Here is a 21982-nt window from a genome sequence, read left to right as displayed (position 1 = left end):
TCACTTTTTATTTTTATTTTTTAAGGGGTTCGCTAAAGGAGTTAACTAATGGGACAGTGTTATAGGGCAGGTCGTTACGGAAGCGGCGATACCAAATATGTGTACTTCTATTTTTTTTTGTTTCCAAAAAATGAATTTATTAGGGAATATTTTTTTTTTTTTTTAATTTAGCGATTTTTTTAAAACTATTTTAAATTTTTTTTAATTTTTTTAACTTTATTAGTTTGTCCCAGGGGGACATCACTGTCCTGTGACAGATCGCTGATCTGTCACATCACTGACAGATCAGCGATCTGTCACAGGCATTGAAGACTTCCTCTTGCCTGCGCTTTGCAGGCACTGAGGAAGCCAGCTCCCTGCAGGCCCCCGAAGGTCCCCGTCGCCATCTTGGATTCGGGGACCTGCAGGGAAGGAGATCCCCACAGCAGCGCTGCACATTGCGCTGCTGTGGGGGGCTCAGGGAAGCACGGAGGGAGCTCCCTCCCTGCCGATGCTTCCCTTTAAACCCCGATACACCGTGATCGTGTTTGATCGCGGTGTGCAAGGGGTTAATGTGTCGGGGGCGGTCAGTGACCTTCCCTGACACATTGTGCCGGGTGTCAGCATCAGTAGGAAAAGATAGGATGTTAAAAATAATGAAAAAAATAGGGATATACTTACCCTCTGAGTCCCCGGAGTCCTCCGGTCCTCAGCGATGCTGCCGGAAAGTTCTATTCCCAGGGATGCATTGCGAGAATCACCTCAGATGACGTCATTTGGGGTGATTCTCGCAATGCATCCCTGGGAACAGAAGTTGCTGGCAGCGCCGCTGAGGACTACGGGGGCCAATAGAGGGTAAGTATATCCCTATTTTTTATTTTTTATTCTATTTTTTACAGGATTATGGTACCCAGGTCCTGGAGGACAGTCTCCTCTCCTCCAGACCCTGGGTACCATCCGCACATGAAGCACTCACTTTATGCATGGTGGGCATAGCCACATGCGTAACGTGAGCGTTTCAATGCAATCCTATGGCAGCGGATTCGCCGCGATTCTGCAGAAATAATGAACCTGGAAAGAAACCAGATCTATCTAAAGCAGTGCAAAATTTTATTGACAAAAAACAGGCACATATAGAGAGTAACAGAACAATCATGATAGTATAATAAAAAGGCAATAAATGAATGCCCGGAGCCCACTGAAACAGACTAATCAGCAGCAAATAAATTTGTTATCATGTGAAAAGCACTCAGGCCCTTTGTAAGGGAAATGAATTCGTGCAAGTAAAAAGTGCTGAGGAGTCTGCACTGAAAAGAGTTAATCCACAAAAGTATATTGCACTAGACCCTGGCAGTATGAATCTATAATGCTGTGGCAATGAGTATGACCCTCATTGATATCTAATTTGCTGTGGACAATATAATCTGAAAATGCAGCATATCATAAGGGGGGCAATAAGACATCACCACTGGACCAGCGTCCCCGCAGTAGCGAGTGCAGTACAATCCAGGCAGAAAAACGATCAGCACTATGTATTATATCTATTGCACAGTTGCCCAAAGGAAGGGGAAGAAAAATATCATTGTATGTACATAACCATCATGTCCTGGTGCAAAGAGCGCCGATTTGTACACCCCAACACGTGTTTTGCGGTGAAAATACCGCTTCCTCGGGGATATGCTGCTTTTTCAGATTATATTGTCCACAGCGAATTAGATATCAGTGGGGTCATACTCTTTGCCACAGCATTATAGATTCATACTGCCAGAGTCTAGTGCAATATACTTTTGTGGATTAACTCTTTTCAGTGCAGACTCCCCAGAGTTTTTACCTGCACTAATTAATTTCCCTTACAAAGGGCCTGAGTGCTTTTCACATGATAACAAATTTATTTGCTGCTGATTAGTCTGTTTCAGTGGGCTCCGGGCATTCATTTATTGCCTTTTTTATTATACCATCATGATTGTTCTGTTACTCTATATGTGCCTGTTTTTTGTCAATAAAATTTTGCACTGCTTTAGATAGATCTGGACTCCAGCACTCTCTTGTTTCTGTCCAATTTAGTGGGAGTCGTCTCTGTTGATTGAGACTACATGAGGCATAATTCTTGTATTTACAGTAATGGACTAAAAATGCTTCTTTGGAGAATTTTCTTTATAGAAATAATGAACATGCTGCGGATGTTACCGCAATGCGATTCCGCAGCGGAAAAATCCGCAGCATGGGCACAGCAACTGCGGAATCCCATAGGATTGCATGGGGGTGCGTTTTGTTAGCGTTTTTTAAGCGGTTCCGTTGCGGTGGAAACGCTTAAAAATACGCAACATGGGCACGCAGCCTAACAGTTTCAAACAAAACAGTCACAAGTAACAACGTTAACAATACAATAATTAAAGCAAAATAAGACGACCCTGCTCGTGAGAGCTTACAATCTACAATGAGGTGGGGGAGATACAAAGTACAGGTGTGTATTTACAATGATGGTCCAGCCATCTTGAGGGAGTGGGGGATAGATAGAGATAGTGCATCGGCTACACACACACACACACACTTACACTTTAAAGTAATTTCATCGCTAAGGCTAGTTTCACACTAGCGTATGGAGGAGCTGCGGAGGGATGTGGACTTCATACGTGAAGCTCCGCCCACGGCCGCACCTCCTCCGGTCAGTTCCGCCTACGTCGGCATGCTGTGTACGTACACTATCTGTCATGATCCAGGTTGGATATGACAGGTTTTGAATAAGTAACCTTTTTTTTTCCTTTGAGCTGGTTGCTTGGAGTTGGTTTTGCCGCCGGTGGCCATTGGGGTTATTGCACGGTGATGTCTTTTGTTCTAGTTTGCCCCCGGTGGTGGTTAGTGTAATTGCACATGATAATGAAGCAGGTGTGATTCCTTGGGTCCTGCCTATAAAGGTGTAGCAGGTGGTTTCACTCACTGTTGATGATATTGGTCTTTTCCAACCATCCTTGGTGAAGGAAGAACTTGAGAAGAGTCCCGGGCAGCTCAGTCAGAATCCTGGAGTGGCAGCTATGGTGTCAGTGTGGAGTTCTTGCAAAGCTTGGTGGAGTGGTAGCTATGGTGTCAGCGAGGAGTTCTTGCAAAGCTTGGTGGAGTGGCAGCTATGGTGAAAGCTGGACTCTGTTGCTGGAAAGCTGCACTCGGATGCTGGACTCTGTTGCTGGAAGAGAGCTGCACTCGGATGCTGGAAAGCTGCACTCGGATGCGGGACTCTGCTGCTGGAAAGCTGCACTCGGATGCGGGACTCTGCCGCTGGAAAGCTGCACTCGGATGCGGGACTCTGCCGCTGGAAAGCTGCACTCGGATGCGGGACTCTGCCGCTGGAAAGCTGCACTCGGATGCGGGACTCTGCCGCTGGAAAGCTGCACTCGGATGCGGGACTCTGCCGCTGGAAAGCTGCACTCGGATGCGGGACTCTGCTGCTGGAAAGCTGCACTCGGATGCGGGACTCTGCTGCTGGAAAGCTGCACTCAGGTGTTGGATCCGGTTGGAGGAATAGATGCACTCAGGTGTCGGACTCTGTTGCTGGGAGCATTAGCAACAGAGCAAAGCTAAATGGTGTTTCCCTGTTTGTCACTTTCCTCAATGTGTGTTTTAGTGCAGTGGTGGGATTAGTTTCTGCACCGTCCACTTCACTAGTAAGGGATTGGTTCAGGGCGAGCTAGGGATTTCTGGTATCTTGATCGGCGCCCGGTGCGGAACCGGCCTAGGGATCGTTAGGAGTGTAGAGACACTGACTCAGGGGAGTGCAGGAGGTCTCCACATCCCCGTTCCCTATCGCAGGGCCCACCATTGTAATTGTTTTCCCCTTTATTCTGAAATTCGCCCTGCTGGAGGCGGTGTATACAGACATAAGTGTACTACTGAAATTCGCCTGCTGAAGGCGGTGTATCCGGCTGCACGTTCTATTATTTAAATTCATCCTGCTGGAGGCGGTGTATCCAGGGTCACGCGTGTCATATAAATTCGCCCTGCTGGAGGCGGTGTGTCCAGTCACACGTGACAATGACACTATCTTTAGCACTGGGCACACAGGCCATGCCGATGTATGCAGATTCCTCCACATACATCGGCATGACCTGCGTACCCAATGCAAAAGATAGGGTACGCATGCTGCATGCCGACGTAGGCGGAGCTGACCGGAGGAGGTGCGGCTGTGGGCGGAGCTTCACGTAGGAAGTCCGCATCCCTCTGCAGCACCTACATACGCTAGTGTGAAACTAGCCTAATGAGGTTTTTACCCCGGAAAAAACATTCCAAAGTGACTCCCTTCTATTTAAGCTGCTGCCCACTGCATGCTATGTAATCCATTCCCAGCAGCCGAGACCGTGAGACGGAATACAGGGGGTGGGAATGGGTGTTTGTCTTTCTGCTCCTGCTCTCCTGTTTGTCAAACTTCATGTAGATGCAGAACAGAGATGAAGGTTTTTGAAGGTTTTATTTCAGGGCAGACAGGGCATTGGACCATGGCAGGTGCAATGTATGCTGGGAAATGAGGAAAAGGATGATCCAGCTCCTATAGTATTGGCAAAATGCTAAGAATAAACACCCACTCAAAGAGTGTGGATGGCAAGTTAAGGAGTATGACAATTGAAACTCTTCGTGAACATATTGGACTGGAATTTAAAAACAAACTGTAGCCAGGGAACAGGGATTTTCCAAAACTACAGTTTAACAACTTACTGACCTTTAAACGCTGTTCAGCTGCAATCATGCTGTAATATGCACAGCACTGCTCAGGAGATACCATGGCACGAATCTCTTCTTCCGTTGGTAAGCGGAAATCCGGTTTCAGTACCCACCAATTAGAGTCCATTCCTGGAACACAAAATATAATTGAATTTTATGTATCCATTATAAAATATTGTATAGTCATATTCACTATGATGGCAGCACTACAGCTACAGACGGCGCCATGAATGTCTAAGCTCCTCCTATGAACGCTGTCTTCACCCTTCAGCTTTGATTGACAAATCAGATTATTGTCAACTAAGGCTACAAACATAAAAATGGTGAGACATTACCTGTTCTTTTAAAGTCAGCGCAGAGTTTCAGTCTCTTTCTAATGCTGCTCTCTGAATGGGAAGGAAAAGCCTTTTTTATATCTTCCATACGAATTCTACGTGGTCGATCTTTGCTTTTCCAGAACAGACGATATATAAACACCTGAAACCGTTCAAGAGCAAAACTGTGTCGCCATCATTTGGCCAATATTCAAATAAAATTAAAAAAAATTGAGAAAAGTCGGGAGTTACAGACCTGCAAGAAATCACGGATGTGTGTGTTCGCCCGCTTAGAGTTTGGCCCAGGAACTTCAAAGAGAGGACACTGCTGCCCAACTACAAAAATGTCCACCAAATCACGAACATAATAACCTTGCCGGGTTCGGATGATCAGGAAATCTGTTTCAGGCATCTTGTGCAAGTAGATTGGAGATCTGAACAAATTATTTTCAAAAGCCTGAAAAAATAGAAAGAAAAAACAAACAAACAAAGTTTAATGAAAGCTCAGATCAGTAATGCCCCAACCTGTCATCTCTGGTGGCACATACCTGTAAAAGTTGTCCTGGGTGCAGGGAGCCCAAAAATGGTGAGGTGTGACAATATACGGTCTCTCCATACTTGCAGTCCGGCGCTCCAGGATCCTTCCCTGGTTTCTACAAAAAAGTGAAACGATCAGAAAACAATGTTCTTAGAAAACCATACAAATACTGCTGAAAATATTAGAATTTGTACCCTCTTGTAATAGTTTTTGATTTTAGTTGCCATTCCAACTTGCATCATTAACGGAGGGTTTTCTTCACTGTACTCAGCCAGAATGAGATCTCCATCTTTGCCTGTGAGATCTTGTGACGTGCGCATAAAAAACATCTCTCCTCCACCAGATGCCTGGCGTTCTTGCTCTCTCATCTAATGTCCAGAAGAGGATATTAATAGATTAAAGACAATAACTGACCCTTTAAAAATGAAATCCAATATTGTGCTGAATATTTCACTGAACACTACAGATGAGATGCTTTTCCGTTTTCCCAACTGCCTGCTTACGGGTATGTCAGGTGGATTTAAACCTGAAAAAATGTGACATAATTAGGATTTATTAACCCCTAATAATTTACCTTTGCTTTCTTCTTGATGTGTTTGAGAAGAGGCTGCACCGAGTGTGCTCCTGGTTGGGACAGGGCCCCAAATGAATATTTCTTCAAAGGAGGACGGTGGAATTGTCTTAGTTTCATCGGTCCCATGTGTGTAGGGAAGAAAGGCTGTCTGAGCTCCACTGCTGGTATCGAGTGCTGACACAAAAGAGAGGATGAATGTGAATAACCTGTCAGTCACGTCTACATGAAGATAATGAATACGGCAGGTAGTTTAGTCTAATAATTGATGTAGTGAAGACACTAAATTATAAACTGTAAAACAGAAAGGCAATCTCCAACAGTGAGATCGGTCTTCTCATGTCTCTCAATATAGTTACCATCCATTACGACAGCCGCAACACATGCAGGGATTCCGTTTGTTAGGCATATTATTATATTATTGGAGCACGCCAAAGACACTCTGTTAGCATCCGAGCATGCTCGGACAACACCTTATCTGATCACGTTTGCTCATCACTAGGTAGTGCACATCGCTGTTAGCAAAGACCCATAGTCATCTTATATATGCTCACAATCCCAAATCAGGTCTCAGCAGCAAAGATCACTTTGTTTAGTACTAGCATCAATGCTTCAGTTAGGAATTATGCGCCTGTAAGAATAAGAATTACCTGGATAATGTTTCCTCCAAATGTTCCTCGTAAGCCTTGCTGTTTTGGATAGTAAAATTCATCATTGGATAAATTCCAGGGATCCTTTACCTCCGGCTGGGACATGTTCTGTGAGAGGACACATTAGACAACATCCCTTTTTACTCATCCAGACTTAGATGCTTTATTATATCAGTATGACATTAATAAGCGAGTCCTAGATCAATGGGAGCAAGTGTAATTAAGCATGGAGCCCTTAGAGGGCCAAATGTTACACCGCGGAGCATGTGGCATCAAGCTATGCGTCTCCTCAGATGTTAATTAAGGGTTAGGATAAGAGAAAAAGAAGAGCCTTACTATATAAAAAAAAAAAAAAAAGGTACCGTATATACTCGTGTATAATCCGAGTCTTTCAGCACTTTTGTGCTGAAAACGCCCCCCTTGGATTATACATGAGTCAACTGACCCAGAAAGCCGGCGCCAGAGGGGGAGTGGCGGGTGACAGAGGCAGGAGCCAGAGGGGGAGCAGCGGGTGACAGAGGCAGCGGCCGTAGGCTGTGGCTAAAGCCTGTGATACTGCTAAAGAGAAATTAATATTAATTTCTCTTATAGCACGCACAATGACACCCGCAGCAGCCAGCTTCCAGAAGACAGCCTACTCACCCTTCCTGCGCGCCCTTGCAGCATCTCATTGGTCCCGGCGCTGGCAGCTCTTCCTGTGCTGAGCGATCACGTGGCCCAGCTCATTAAGGTATTGAATATGCATGCCTCTCCACTCCCATAGGCTTGAAGGGAATATTCATTACCTTAATAAGTGGGACCACGTGATCGCTTGGTACAGGAAGAGCTGCCGGCGCTGGGACCAACGAGATGCTGCAAGGGCGCATGGAAGGAGGAGTAGGATATATTTTTTTTAATAGGAACCATTCATACAAGGATAGGGGATAAGTAGCCATGCATACCAGGACAGGACTAGGGAGCCATGCATACCAGGACAGGACGAGGGAGCCATGCATACCAGGACAGGGATGAGGGGACAATGCATACCCAGCTTATACTCGAGTCAAGTCAATAAGCTCACCCAGTTTTCCGTGGCAAAATTTGGTGCCTCAGCTTATACTCAGGTCGGCTTATACTCGAGTATATATGGTAGCTGTGTGTACTGATGTAAATAAAGGGATATTCTAGACAGAATTTCTTAAGACATGACCCCCTTACCTGCTGGGGCTCCTCCTTGATTACACCGGTTTTCCCTAATAAAATTCTACTTTTCTTTAGAGATGACTCCTTCTTGCTCTCCTTAGAGGGAGAATTTGACGTTGCTTCTTCTTTCTCATCTGGAATTTCTGTTGATAAAAAAATAAATTAAATATAGATGAATTTCTAACAAGTATATGACAAAATGTATGTGAAATGTTACCAACCCAGGATAATGTTTTCATCGTTGGGATTTAATGTTAACACAGGAGGGTCCAAAATCCTGTCCATGGCTTGATCATCCCAGATTATATTGTCTTCCCACCGTCCATACACCAATTCTTCATTGTCAATAGGAAAAATTGAAAACCAAGGGCGATCTTCTTCAGTGGATGCTAAAAAGAAAGCAAAGTGGACATCTCTGTAATCAGACTCCCAAAACCACAGCACAATCTGACCACAAGTCTCTGTCTAGCCCGGGTCTGACTGTGCCATGACTATGTGCAGATACTATCCCTTATAGAAGTAGCAATCGGCATACAGAGAACACTACTTGATCTGCAAACATTTGTGTCATAGGAAGAAAAATTGCACAAGGAACATATATACAGTGCCTACAAGTAGTATTCAACCCCCTGCAGATTTAGCAGGTTTGATAAGATGCAAATAAGTTAGAGCCTTCAAACTTCACACAAGAGCAGGATTTATTAACAGATGCATAAATCTTACAAACCAAAAAGTTATGTTGCTCAGTTAAATTTTAATAAATTTTAAACATAAAAGTGTGGGTCAATTATTATTCAACCCCTAGGTTTAATATTTTGTGGAATAACCCTTGTTTGCAATTACAGCTAATAATCGTCTTTTATAAGACCTGATCAGGCCGGCACAGGTCTCTGGAGTTATCTTGGCCCACTCCTCCATGCAGATCTTCTCCAAGTTATCTAGGTTCCTTGGGTGTCTCACGCGGACTTTAATCTTAAGCTCCTTCCACAAGTTTTCAATTGGGTTAAGGTCAGGAGACTGACTAGGCCACTCCAACACCTTGATTTTTTGCCTCTGGAACCAGGCCTTGGTTTTGTTGGCTGTGTGCTTTGGGTCGTTGTCTTGTTGGAAGATGAAATGACGACCCATCTTAAGATCCTTGATGGAGGAGCGGAGGTTCTTGGCCAAAATCTCCAGGTAGGCCGTGCTATCCATCTTCCCATGGATGCGGACCAGATGGCCAGGCCCCTTGGCTGATAAACAGCCCCACAGTATGATGCTGCCACCACCATGCTTGACTGTAGGAATGGTATTCTTGGGGTCGTATGCAGTGCCATCCAGTCTCCAAACGTTACGTGTGTGGTTGGCACCAAAGATCTCGATCTTGGTCTCATCAGACCAGAGAACCTTGAACCAGTCTGTCTCAGAGTCCTCCAAGTGATCATGAGCAAACTGTAGACGAGCCTTGACATGACGCTTTGAAAGTAAAGGTACCTTACGGGTTCGTCTGGAACGGAGACCATTGCGGTGGAGTACGTTACTTATGGTATTGACTGAAACCAATGTCCCCACTGCCAAGAGATCTTCCCGGAGCTCCTTCCTTGTTGTCCTTGGGTTAGCCTTGACTCTTCGGACAAGCCTGGCCTCGGCACGGGAGGAAACTTTCAAAGGCTGTCCAGGCCGTCGAAGGCTAACAGTAGTTCCATAAGCCTTCCACTTCCGGATGATGCTCCCAACAGTGGAGACAGGTAGGCCCAACTCCTTGGAAAGGGTTTTGTACCCCTTGCCAGCCTTGTGACCCTCCACGATCTTGTCTCTGATGGCCTTGGAATGCTCCTTTGTCTTTTCCATGTTGACCATGTATGAGTGCTGTTCACAAGTTTGGGGAGGGTCTTAAATAGTCAGAAAAGGCTGGAAAAAGAGATAATTAATCCAAACATGTGAAGCTCATTGTTCTTTGTGCCTGAAATACTTCTTAATACTTTAGGGGAACCAAACAGAATTCTGGTGGTTTGAGGGGTTGAATAATAAATGACCCTCTGAATAAACTTTTCACAATTTTAAAAAAAATTAAACAAAGAAATAACATTCTTTTTTGCTGTAGTGCATTTCACACTTCCAGGCTGATCTACAGTCCAAATGTCACAATGCCAAGTTAATTCCGAATGTGTAAACCTGCTAAATCTGCAGGGGGTTGAATACTACTTGTAGGCACTGTAAATTCTATACTTTCCTAGACGTCTTCAAGGTTTATCAGTAAGAATTGTGACTTGTGGTTGACCCATAGCCATAATCCATACTATACCTTGCTGTTCTGGAGGATGTTTTTCCTTCCCCTTGGTAGAGATGAGTGAACCAGGAATGATTGGCTTTTGCACTAAAGGCGTTGGTAGGTTTAACAGTGATCCACTTCGATTCAGTCCTGCACAAAAGAAGAAAGACTCCTTAAATCAGCAAATAAGTAACTGAGCCTCATACTACTGACATCTTTGCTTTAACTGTTGGCACCTTGCTGGGCATTGTACGCTGTGGCATTCCTGGTCATGCTGGAGGGAAGCCAACCAGCTAAACTGGCTCTCTGGGTCTTGGTTACTTTGTGCTTCACGTCCTCCCCGTTCCAGATCACGTCATCCTCCCACTGAAGCTGCGTTACCATCAGGAAATGTTCATCTTGAAATTGTGCCTCTGTGGATTCCTCCGGTTTCTAAATTATGTCAAATTATTTCTGTAAGATACTGATATAGTAACATTTTGACCAAGAATCTGTGCTTTTTTATTCATTCACAAACCTGGTCGTCAATGTTATTGCCAGCATCAGGCGCAATATCGTCATCATTGTTCTCCTCCTTCAGCTTAAATCCATAATCAAATCCACTGCCATCTTCAGGTACTCCCAGCATATCGTACCACAACTGCGCTGGGCCGTAGCGCCACTCTGCTACTCGGGGTTTTGTATCTGCAACCTTATCTGTATCCCCAGCGGACTGGGAGAACTTGGACTCCACAGGAGCCATCATGGTGATCTGCAGAAAGCAAAAAATAATTGGCTTCATTACAATTGATTTGTAAAAGAATAAGTTTAAAACGAAAAAGCTTAAATAGTAACTATACTTTTCTCCATAAAATCAATAGTACCAAGTGAAGAGAAGACAAGTTACAAAGTTTCTAGTCAGAGAAATCTGCTTCTTTCTCCACTTATTGGTCACTTTTTTTGCCTCCTGTACTGATCATTCACTCAAAAACTGCTCAGGCCTGTCTATAGTCAGTCTGCAGGGCTAGGAAAGCCAAAGAAAAGGAATGTAGGGGAAAAGATAGAGGGAGAAAAAGCCAGAGATCATAAAAAGGAAACGCTGAGGCTTCAAATGTGGAGGGGAAAAGTGCAGAAATCTAGGATGCAATTCATGTGATGGACAGAAATAGTGTCATTCCTCTTGTACGCACACAGGACACCTAAGGCCTGTTTCACACTTCAGTTTTTTGTGCCAGTCAAAATCCGCCAAAAAGGCGGAAAGCGGATCCGTTCTTAACTGATGTGATCGGATGCCACCGGATGATAGAGGAGAGAGAGACAGAGAGGAGAGGAGAGAGGAGAGAGGAGAGAGTAGAGAGAGAGAGGAGAGTAGAGAGAGGAGGGAGAGAGTAGAGAGTAGAGAGAGAGAGTGGGGAGAGGGGAGGGAGAGGGGAGAGAGAGGGGAGAGAGAGGGGAGAGAGAGGGGAGAGAGAGGGGAGAGAGAGGGGAGAGAGAGGGGAGAGAGAGGGGAGAGAGGAGAGAGGAGAGAGAGGAGAGAGGAGAGAGAGAGGAGAGAGAGAGGAGAGAGGAGAGAGAGAGGAGAGAGAGAGGAGAGAGAGAGGAGAGAGAGAGGAGAGAGAGAGGAGAGAGAGAGGAGAGAGAAGAGAAGAGAGAGAGGCGAGAGAAGAGAAGAGAGAAGAGAAGAGAGAGAGGAGAGAGAAGAGAAGAGAGAAGAGGAGAGAGAAGAGAAGAGAGAAGAGAAGAGAGAAGAGAAGAGAGAAGAGAAGAGAGAGAGGAGAGAGAAGAGAGGAGAGAGAGAAGAGAAGAGAAGGAGAAAGAGAGAGAGAGAGGAGAGAAGAGAGAGAAGAGAGAGAGGAGAGAAGAGAGAGATAACTTTTTCTATGTCCACCAGAAATTATTTCAGGGTTAAATTTCCTCCTGACTTCATTCATCCGGCATGAGCTGTATCAAAATGCGGATCCTGCACTACAAAAAACATTACATGGTCCGTCCAGGCATCTCGGCCGATGCAAAAAAATTGGCGGATCCGCAAAAAAACGGATCCAACGGATGGCCATCCGTCAAGCTCCGCCGGTAATGCAAGTGAATGGGGAAAAAAATGGATCCGCCCAAAAAAATGGCGGATCCGTTTTTTTGCAAAATCGGCGGATTTTGACTCATGGTCAAAAACGGAAGTGTGAAACAGGCCTAAAGTGTAACGGTACCTTCAGGTAAGTTTTCATGTATAAGATGAAATACCACCCTAAAGATATATTTTTTTAAGCAGATAGGATAAAAATTCTGTGCTATTTAAATTTCTATTATATTTTTATTGCAGGCGATAGCTTTTCTAAATGAAAAAATAAGTTAAAAAGTGAGTTTCAAAATGCTCAGAGTACCTAAAGCTGCCACTACAGGGAGTAAAGGAGCGAACTGTATAGTTACACACTAAACTCAATACCAGGCAGTATGCTGCCTCTAGTGGTAGCTGCAAGAATTTTCCCCTTTTTTTTTTATTTCGCAACCCTATAGGACTTAAAACATTTCGTCTGTGTTCACACCAAAAAACCCGTGGGGAAAACGCAAAAAAGAAGCATTTTAATGCATTTTTCACTTTTTGTGCATATTGATGTGTTTTTTACCGTGAAAAAAACGCTTTGCGGTAAAAAAAAACAAAAACGCAACATGCTCATTAATTTCGCGGTAAATTCCGCATTTCTAGCTATTTCCTATGTGTCTGGGGACGCACAAAAAAAATCGTGGCAAAAAACACGGCAAAGTAGTACAAAAACTTGGCACTCAAAAGAAAAATTGATTTGACAGTTCCTTTATTGTAAAAGGCATCCAGTTAAATATATGGATGCCTTTTACAATAAAGGAACTGTCAAATCAATTTTTCTTTTGAGTGCCAAGTTTTTGTACTACATTGTTAGTTGGCTGGATACCCGACTTGTGCACCTGCCTCCACACTGAGTGCCGTGTCTTTTCTATTTTGCAAAAAACACGGCAAAAACGCGTGGAAAAAAACCCGCGTTTTCTGGGAAGGAGTCCTGTTTTTATGCAGAAATTTTCTGCATACGTGTGCACATAGCCTAAGTGAAATCACTGTTCCCCAATGAATCTTAATCTGTAGCCGGGCTTCACAGCAGACCCAAGATGGCAGTTACGGGAGCCTTCAGCACGACACAGGCTGCCATGATAACCTATCAGTTCCCAAAATCACGTCACAGGATGCTGATGAGTGAGGCCATGCACCTGCAATTAAGTAATTTAAATGCTGCTGGTCAGTGATTGACAAAAGCAATAGATAGTTAAATTCAGCAAATGGAGGAAAGTCTGGTTGCTGCACTTACAGAAATCTGCTTGTGTTACACCAGAAAAAATCTGTACGCTATAAATACAAAAGCAAGCATTTATTATACACGCACTTAAAAAGGTCTATTGCCCTCCAATAGAACACATATTATATGCATACAGACAGTTCTGGGGATAACATACCAATGGGTGACATATTAATGCACCCTACATCCGTGCACTAATCTGACATCCATTGGTATAGTGTCTGTGCTCTGTATTTGGGCAAATGACCTTTATAAGTGGGTGTATGATAAATGCTTGCTTTACATTTAGAGGATTGTGATTTATTCTAGCGCATGTCTTTTGTAGTCAGCACCCTGGTGAAACCTGCGATATTTTTGGCTTGGAAACCGATAGCTTGTATGAAGAAGGGTCAGCACCTTACCTGGCTTCATTATTTTCCAAGGGGCTTATGATGATTTACATCAGAGGTCAATAAGGGGCTAAGAGGGGGTTTCCGATCTCATGAAATGATAGCATATCACTAGGATATCCTGCCACTTTATGATTAGGGGGGCTTTTTTTTTTAGACATCCACTGATCCTGAGAAAGAAGGCGACCTAATAAATAAAAGAAGGGCGTTTATTCACTAAATGCTTTCCTATGATTAGGCGAAGCAGTCATCAGGATAAGCCGTAGGATAAAGTCGTACCTCATCGTCCGAGAGGCACTGTTCAGGTGGTGGTGCTGGAGCATACTCATATTCCCAACAAGACTTCTTCTCGGGTCCTGCCTCGGCTTCTTCACCTTCTTTTGCCTGAACTTCCTGGGTTAGTTCTCTGTGCTTTTTTCGGCGTTTTCGGCGAGCACTGCGCCAAACTGACAGGACGCTTTTCCCAGGTCCAAATAGTCGAAGAAAGCGCAAAACCTGTAGGCAAAATTAAACTGCTCGTTAGAAGAACTAACACTTGCGATTAACGCGGTTCACTAATGATGTAGCCTTATTTTATTAACCATGTGCGTCACTGCTCAATGTATTAGACCCAGCGTATGAGGACTCAGCATGTGCCATGTGTGGGCAGAAAACAAATCAGCTGTAATATGTAAGGAATAGCACTGATTAATCACATCACAGGTTGGTAACAATAAAAAGGCCTTATAAAGATATCATTTATTTTTCTGGTTTATATAGCACCATCATATTCCACAGCTTGTTACAGACATCATCACTGTGCCCATTGAGGTTCACTATCAGTATGTTTTTGGAGTGTGGGAGGAAACAGGAGAACCCGGAGGAAACCCACGCAAACACGGGGAGAACATACAAACTCCTTGAAAATGTAGTCTTTGGTGAGTTTAAACCCAGGACCCCAACACATAGCAACAGTGCTAACCACTGAGCCACTGTGCCGCCTCATACCATCCCAAAAAGAGCTTGTAGAGAACAAAAAAATAACAAGAATGGTAGAAAATACCTTGCCAGGTCTAAACTCTGGGAAGAGCTCTGTGACGCTAGGAAGAGGTTTGGTGCCATCTCTTTGCATTATGCCAGCAAGTGGTAAAGTCAGCTTTCGCTCCTTTTTCTCACTTTGTCCGCGCTCTTGAGGACCAATCTCAGATTCAGAATCAGATGAACTGCTGAAGTCCACCTTTTCCAAGGAAGCAGAAGATGGCGCAATAATGGAAGGAAGAATGATCCCATCACCTTCTTCAGAGGCTGTATAAAACAAGCAGAATTCGGCTTTAAGAAAGGCATAACCCCAATTGAAATCTATCTCCTATACATAGAGCATAGTACTCGGCTTTCTTAGACACTGAACAGCATGCAGGCTAAGCATGTGCACTTATGCTTCACTCATATGTGGCTCTACAAAGCTCCATTCTCAAGTAGTTGGACCCCAAGCGATCAGCAAATTATCCCATATCCTATCAACAAGAGACACTGGATCAGTCCACATCATGATAGGGCGAAGAACTCAACTTTATAGATAGAGGACTGGTTTTCTTTACATAGTTGATAACTTGTGTAGATAAAAACAGAGTTTGTTCCTAACTTCTGCAGCATGTGAATATTTATAGGATTTGCAAAACATAGCCCCAATTTGACGAATCATTTAGGAGACTTTGTGTAAAATGTTTATTTTTTTGCACAATGTGTAGTTATGCGACTGTGACATCTATGAGAAAGTGTAGAGTAGCTTGGTACAAAAGGGTGGAGATGGAGCAGAGCCACATCAGAACATAAAACATCTGGCATTTCTTAAGCCTCTGGCTGCAATAGCATTTCTGGTCAGGATATGCCACCGAAAAATGTGCCAAATCCATTATGTAGCTCTTAATAAATTTGTTGCTCTTTACTCTTGCCAGCTCTTCATTAAGGCTAGTTTCACATTTGCGTCTTTGTGCACAGAGCATCGTGCGCAAGTAAAAATGCATGCAAAAACGTGCATGCATTTTTTATGCGCATGCGTTCTCTAGGTGTCACATTTCACAGGAGGAAAATCCTTGAAAAATCCATGAAACGGACTCCACCAATGGGACACCAGTGGGCGTGTGTCATGGGAAGGGGGTGGTTTAAACCAGTGTCTAGACATGTTTACTCTTAAAACGCATGCGTAAGCAAACGCAGGCGTACGCATGCCCATGCCTGCTTTCCCATAGACTGTAATGCGTTGTTTTAACGCATTCCATGCGCAAGCGTACGCATGCGTTTTTTTGCCGACTTTGGACGGACCCAAAAATGCAACATGTTGCGTCCGGCGCGTCTAGTCGCACACCTCGAAAAAACGCATGCGCACGAAAACGCAGACGAACGCATGCAAACGCAAGACCATGCATTCGCCATGTTAAAAATAAGTACGCATGACGCATGCGCACAAAAACGCTAATGTGAAACCAGCCTAAGACAAGCATGAGCAACACCAATCTTAATGGATCAGCCTCTATGTTCTTAGAAGAATGTAGTATTTTTTTCACCTATTGAAGTAAGCAATTTACTGCGTAAATATCCAGAAACTAATGTAGTCCCAAAATGAAGTTGAAAAAGTAAATACTGCACTGAGAAAATGGAAGGGAGTAAATGTACACAGCAGCTTCTCTCCATATGAGACTGAAAAGTGTGAGAAAGGGCAGAAGTAGGAGATAGGAGTAGATCAAAGTTCTTGGTGTAGACCTATAAAGGCCTCATACACATGAGGTGGCCTCTAGACTCTCCCACCACAGATAATGTCTGGGAGATAAGGATTGCCTGGTCCTTTTGTTCTACAGACAGGTAAGTCGCTGCCAGGAGATGTATAGATATGAATAGATTTTTACACATATATCCATGACCACTTACTTATTGGTGCTGCTCCCTTTTCCTCTTCTTTCTTACATGTCACTGGTGGAGGAGGTGGAGGTGGCATTAGCTTGGAATCAATATCTTCACAGTCCGCATCATAGTCATCGTCATCATCATCTAATCAGAGCACAAATTTCATCAAAACCTCAACTAGCACATGAAACTCTATGGTCACGTCACCTGCGATGACAATAACATTTACCTGCTCTTCGGGAGAGATGGAGACTTCCCATAGCCTGCCTATATCTTCGAGACTCATCTTCAGCCACTTCATTGATATCAGAGTAGTCAATAGCATCATCAGTACTCTTAACCCAACCTGTATAATAGAGCCGGTGAGATGTAAGCAGATAGACTATAATTAGCAGAATAAAAATGATGTAGGTAGAGGTTTAATAATGAAAAAAAGTTTTGTTGAAAGATGCTGATATTCAAATAGAAACTCTGGTCCCGAGTCTCAGCAGCTTCCCCTTCAATTTCTGGTGTCGACAAGCGTAGACAAATAAAGGGACTGGCTTAGCTGCAAGCTGTTGTGAAGGGAGCCAGCCCCCTTCACACACATCGCAGATCACATGAAACATTCTCCTATGTCGAGCACAAAACTGAAAGCAGAAATAATGAGCTGGGGACTAGAGTTGAGCGAATTGGTTCGGATTTGGTTCTGAATACGATCGGTTGCGAACATTGTTTTGGCAATATTAGTCGAACACAGCCGAACATAATTAGAGTCAATGGGAGTAGAAATTACCGAATATGTTCAGAAGCGATCATCAGACATACATTTGGCCCAAATATGGTAAATTCAGATTCGGCGACCAAATCCAAATAAATACGCTCAACTCTACTGGGGACTAGAGTGGATACTTGAAATCGGGACAGCAAGCCTAATAGAACTATAATAGAAAGTGAATGGGATGTAAACGGCAGTGGCAGCTACTAAACAATTTATGGAGCTGCGGTATATTGCTTACATACACCGGCAACTAGAGCAGATATCAGCTGATTGGTGGAGGGGTGGATTCCAGGTGTCAGACCCCTGACAGATCTCATATGGATGACCGGTCCTATGGTAGGTTCATCAACCCCTTTAAAGAACTTACTTTTTAAAGTTTATTTAGGTATTTTTTTTTTTATTAATGGACAATCCCTACAATTTTGCAAATATACAACTGGGGAATACTACATACACTGCTGCAATACACAAAATGCCTTATCTCAATGCTATTACCGTCTTCATCCAAGTTCACCCCTTCAGTTTCTGTGGCCTCATCCGCGCTGGATGTGATTTCTGTAATAAGATTTCCAAGGCCAAGAGCTCCCAATCCTGCAAGGTGTTTCTTTGACTCCTAAAAACATGAGATTTATATCGCATATGATAAAAAGACAATGTACGCAGGAGACTCTGCTGGAGACACTGGAGAGGAAATCGCTTCAACTGCACTGAAAATTAGTAAACATCCATTTACCAATCCTGCATGTACAGTCATGGCCAAAAGTTTTGAGAATGACACAAATATTAATTTTTACAAAGTCTACTGCTTCATTTTTTCTAATGGCAATTTGCATATACTCCAGAATGTTAGAAAGAGTGATCAGCTTAACAGCAATTACTTGCAAAGTCAATATTTGCCTAGAAAATGAACTTTATCCCCCAAAACACATTTCATCATCATTGCAGCCCTGCCTTAAAAGGACCAGCTAACATCGTTTCAGTGATTGCTCCATTAACACAGGTGTGGGTGTTGATGAGGACAGGGCTGGAGATCAATCTGTCATGATTAAGTAAGAATGACACCACTGGACACTTTAAAAGGAGGCTGGTGCTTGGCATCATTGTTTCTCTTCTGTTAACCATGGTTATCTCTAAAGAAACACGTGCAGTCATCATTGCACTGCACAAAAATGGCCTAACAGGGAAGAGTATCGCAGCTAGAAAGATTGCACCTCAGTCAACAATCTATCGCATCATCAAGAACTTCAAGGAGAGAGGTTCCCTTGTTGCCAAAAAGGCTCCAGGGCGCCCAAGAAAGACCAGCAAGCGCCAGGACCGTCTCTTAAAAGTGTTTCAGCTGCGGATCGGGCTACCAGCAGTGCAGAGCTTGCTCAGGAATGGCAGCAGGCAGGTGTGAGTGCATCTGCACGCACTGTGAGGCGGAGACTCTTGGAGCAAGGCCTGGTCTCAAGGAGGGCAGCAAAGAAGCCACTTCTCAACAGAAAAAACATCATGGACAGACTGATATTCTGCTGAGGTACAGGGAGTGGACTGCTGAGGACTGGGGTAAAGTCATTTTCTCTGATGAATCCCCTTTTCGATTGTTTGGGACATCTGGAAAACGGCTTATTCGGAGAAGACCAGGTGAGCGCTACCACCAGTCTTGTCTCATGCCAACTGTCAAGCATCCTGAAACCATTCATGTGTGGGGTTGCTTCTCAGCCAAGGGAATGGGCTCTCTCTCAGTCTTGCCTAAAAACACAGCCATGAATAAAGAATGGTACCAGAATGTCCTCCAAGAGCAACTTCTCCCAACCGTCCAAGAGCAGTTTGGCGATCAACAATGCCTTTTTCAACATGATGGAGCACCTTGCCATAAAGCAAAGGTGATAACTAAATGGCTCAGGGAACAAAACATAGAGATTTTGGGACCATGGCCTGGAAACTCCCCAGATCTTAATCCCATTGAGAACTTGTGGTCAATCATCAAGAGACGGATGGACAAACAAAAACCTTCAAATTCAGACAAAATAAAAGCATTGATTTTGCAAGAATGGACTGCTATCAGTCAGGATTTGATCCAGAAGTTGATTGAGAGCATGCCAGGGAGAATTGCTGAGGTCCTGAAGAAGAAGGGTCAACACTGCAAATATTGACTTGCTGCATTAACTCATTCTGTCAATATAACCTTTTGTTACTCATAATATGATTGCAATTATATTTCTGTATGTGATAAAAACATCTGACAAACACACATAAAAACCAGAGGGCAGCAGATCATGTGAAAATATAATATTTGTGTCATTCTCAAAACTTTTGGCCATGACTGTAGGTGAATGTATGAGTAGTAAGACATCCAACTACATGGTCAGATATTGGTAGGAGCCATAGTGCACCAAATGGTAAATAGCGCCTGTCACCTCTCCTGAGTCGTCTGGTTAATGTCAAGTTCAGACCACTGTAATAATTATGCTATTAATGTCTGAAAATTAAACATAATTTGGTCTGTGCACTCGTTGGCATTGGTGCCGCCATGAAATGCAGTACTCTGGTCTGTAAATTGCTCATATGCAATAGCACGTAGGTGCTGTCCACCGGGCTTGCTGGAACCCGGCCTGAACAAATATTGTACTCCCTGTGCAGCAACAACTCAGGATCTTATGATCGACCTGTGCCATGGCATTCCTCTGTTACACCTCCTAGAAACGTCTGACAACTGGATGTGTGGGTCCCTATACAAGCATGCATTGTCCAATCAGGACTGCCAGCATCTGACTATGTAGTAACACAGCAAATGGTGACATCCAGTTGTTCATTTATTTAGAAATATTCTGCAGGAAGTGGAACAACAGAAGAAAAGAACAACACAGGGACCAAGGGTTCAGAATCGTTACTACATGGGGAAATCTACTAATCCAGACTCGTCAGGGAAGGTGACAGATCACTCTGTAAGTGGAACTGGGGATCATCCGATGCATTATCTGGGCACATGGTTTTTTTTTTTAGAAAATAAAGCAGAAACATGATTGGCTGCTGCGAAGCATCTCCTTTCTTCTGATCTCATTTTGACAAGTCTCTGCACGATGTGTCTCGCTGTGATGACGATGTGATCACTGCTGGTACAGAGAATGCGGGCATCCCCTAAACCAGTGGCCCCCCAACATTTCTTACTTATAGAGCCACATTCAACTCTAAAAGATGGTGAGATATCCAGAACCCCCCTTCACCTATCATAGTGACACTTCGAGACCCCCCATTAATGGTATAATGACAGCTAAAGCTTCCCCATAGAAGCCTCACTGAGACCTTGTGCACCCTCCTTGATAAGGATACATCCAGGTATTCCTACTTTTAATGATTTTGCATCCAGCACTCCTACCACATTATAGCATCCAAATCCAAGCACCTTACCTGCCACTATCATCAGCGTACTATATATATCCCCACCAGTATTTGGGCCTTCAGATCTGGTCAACTCACAAAAGTCTCCATCTGAAGACCTGCTCTTCTTAGCTGCTTACTGGATCTGGTGCTAATGCATCAAGCTGGCCGACGGGAGCGCCCCCTCCGCACACACTACACCAACAGGGGAGCCCCCCGGCCTTTTGGATAATGGGTACGGTGTGCTCATTGCAATATGATCTCCTGCACACAGGGTCTGGTCTGGGGTATGGCTGTAATTCCCCACAGTCACTGATGGGCACAGGACCCCCTGACCTCAGAAGAGACACAACATCATGCTGAAAATGATTCCTGACCCTGCGGCAATGACTGCAGACAGGTGCACTAGAAATCCCAGCACAGCCTGCACAGGACTGTCACTATCGGTGCATAATCCCACTGCAGGGTCGGACAGAGGCCCCCGCTGCGGATTCCAGCGGCTCCTCACCTTGTCCAGCACCGAGTCATCCTCCAGCTGTCCGTCCTCATTAATATTCCCGAACAGAAACCCTGTGATGGAGAACGGCCGCTCCTCATCGCTCTCCGAGTCCGACATTACACACCGGAAGCGATCAACTACAAACCGGAAGCTGCAAAGGTAAACTTCGGCAGAGGACTGGTGGAACGCACGGACTTCCGTTTCCGGTACAGTCAGTGGGCTCTCGTTGTGTAGGTCAAGCGCCAAAGTGAGGGGCAGGAAGAAAGGGGATTGCGACGTGTGAGAAATTCTGAATGCAGTGACAGGATAGTTGTTTGTGTCGTGATATCACATAACGCTAGCTACATTACCTTATGGGCTCGTCTACAGTGAGTCTGTTGTAATGAAACTACAACTCCCAGGATGCGCACAGGACGTGTAATACTACTGTGTGACAGCAGGGGCAGCACAGCAGTCAATACAGGGGAGCACAGCCTGCGGCAAGGAGAAAGACGGGACTACAAAACTAGTAGTGACCGTTAGAAGGTCCGACCCCTACATGTTGTCTGCTGACCACTCCTCAGGTCGCCGACCTCGCTGTCTGCTGACAGCTTCTCAGGT

General features: G+C 44.3%; 1 protein-coding gene across 1 annotated transcript in view; it reads right to left on the bottom strand.

Annotated features, from left to right (window-relative positions):
- LOC141059951 (transcription initiation factor TFIID subunit 1-like) overlaps positions 1-21538 on the bottom strand; it is a 133900-nt gene extending 112362 nt beyond the window's left edge. Inside the window, exons 1-18 of the mRNA XM_073556188.1 lie at positions 21392-21538; positions 18019-18136; positions 16993-17109; positions 16788-16907; positions 14926-15167; positions 14163-14378; positions 10713-10946; positions 10432-10627; positions 10229-10345; positions 8166-8333; positions 7960-8087; positions 6763-6870; positions 6116-6289; positions 5736-5909; positions 5552-5656; positions 5260-5460; positions 5025-5166; positions 4688-4818 (exon numbers count right to left, since the gene is read on the bottom strand). Coding sequence (XP_073412289.1) covers positions 4688-4818; positions 5025-5166; positions 5260-5460; positions 5552-5656; positions 5736-5909; positions 6116-6289; positions 6763-6870; positions 7960-8087; positions 8166-8333; positions 10229-10345; positions 10432-10627; positions 10713-10946; positions 14163-14378; positions 14926-15167; positions 16788-16907; positions 16993-17109; positions 18019-18136; positions 21392-21499 — 2799 coding nt within the window. The 5' untranslated portion in view covers positions 21500-21538. The remainder of the gene's footprint in view (positions 1-4687; positions 4819-5024; positions 5167-5259; positions 5461-5551; positions 5657-5735; positions 5910-6115; positions 6290-6762; positions 6871-7959; positions 8088-8165; positions 8334-10228; positions 10346-10431; positions 10628-10712; positions 10947-14162; positions 14379-14925; positions 15168-16787; positions 16908-16992; positions 17110-18018; positions 18137-21391) is intronic.
- Between the last annotated feature and the right edge of the window lie 444 nt (positions 21539-21982).

Source organism: Dendrobates tinctorius, unplaced genomic scaffold (genome assembly GCF_039654945.1).
Source record: "Dendrobates tinctorius isolate UK_male_01 unplaced genomic scaffold, ASM3965494v1 ptg000231l, whole genome shotgun sequence".
Lineage (NCBI taxonomy): Eukaryota > Metazoa > Chordata > Amphibia > Anura > Dendrobatidae > Dendrobates > Dendrobates tinctorius.
The sequence above is the reverse complement of the archived record's forward strand: the minus strand, read 5'-3'. Positions and strand labels throughout refer to the sequence as shown.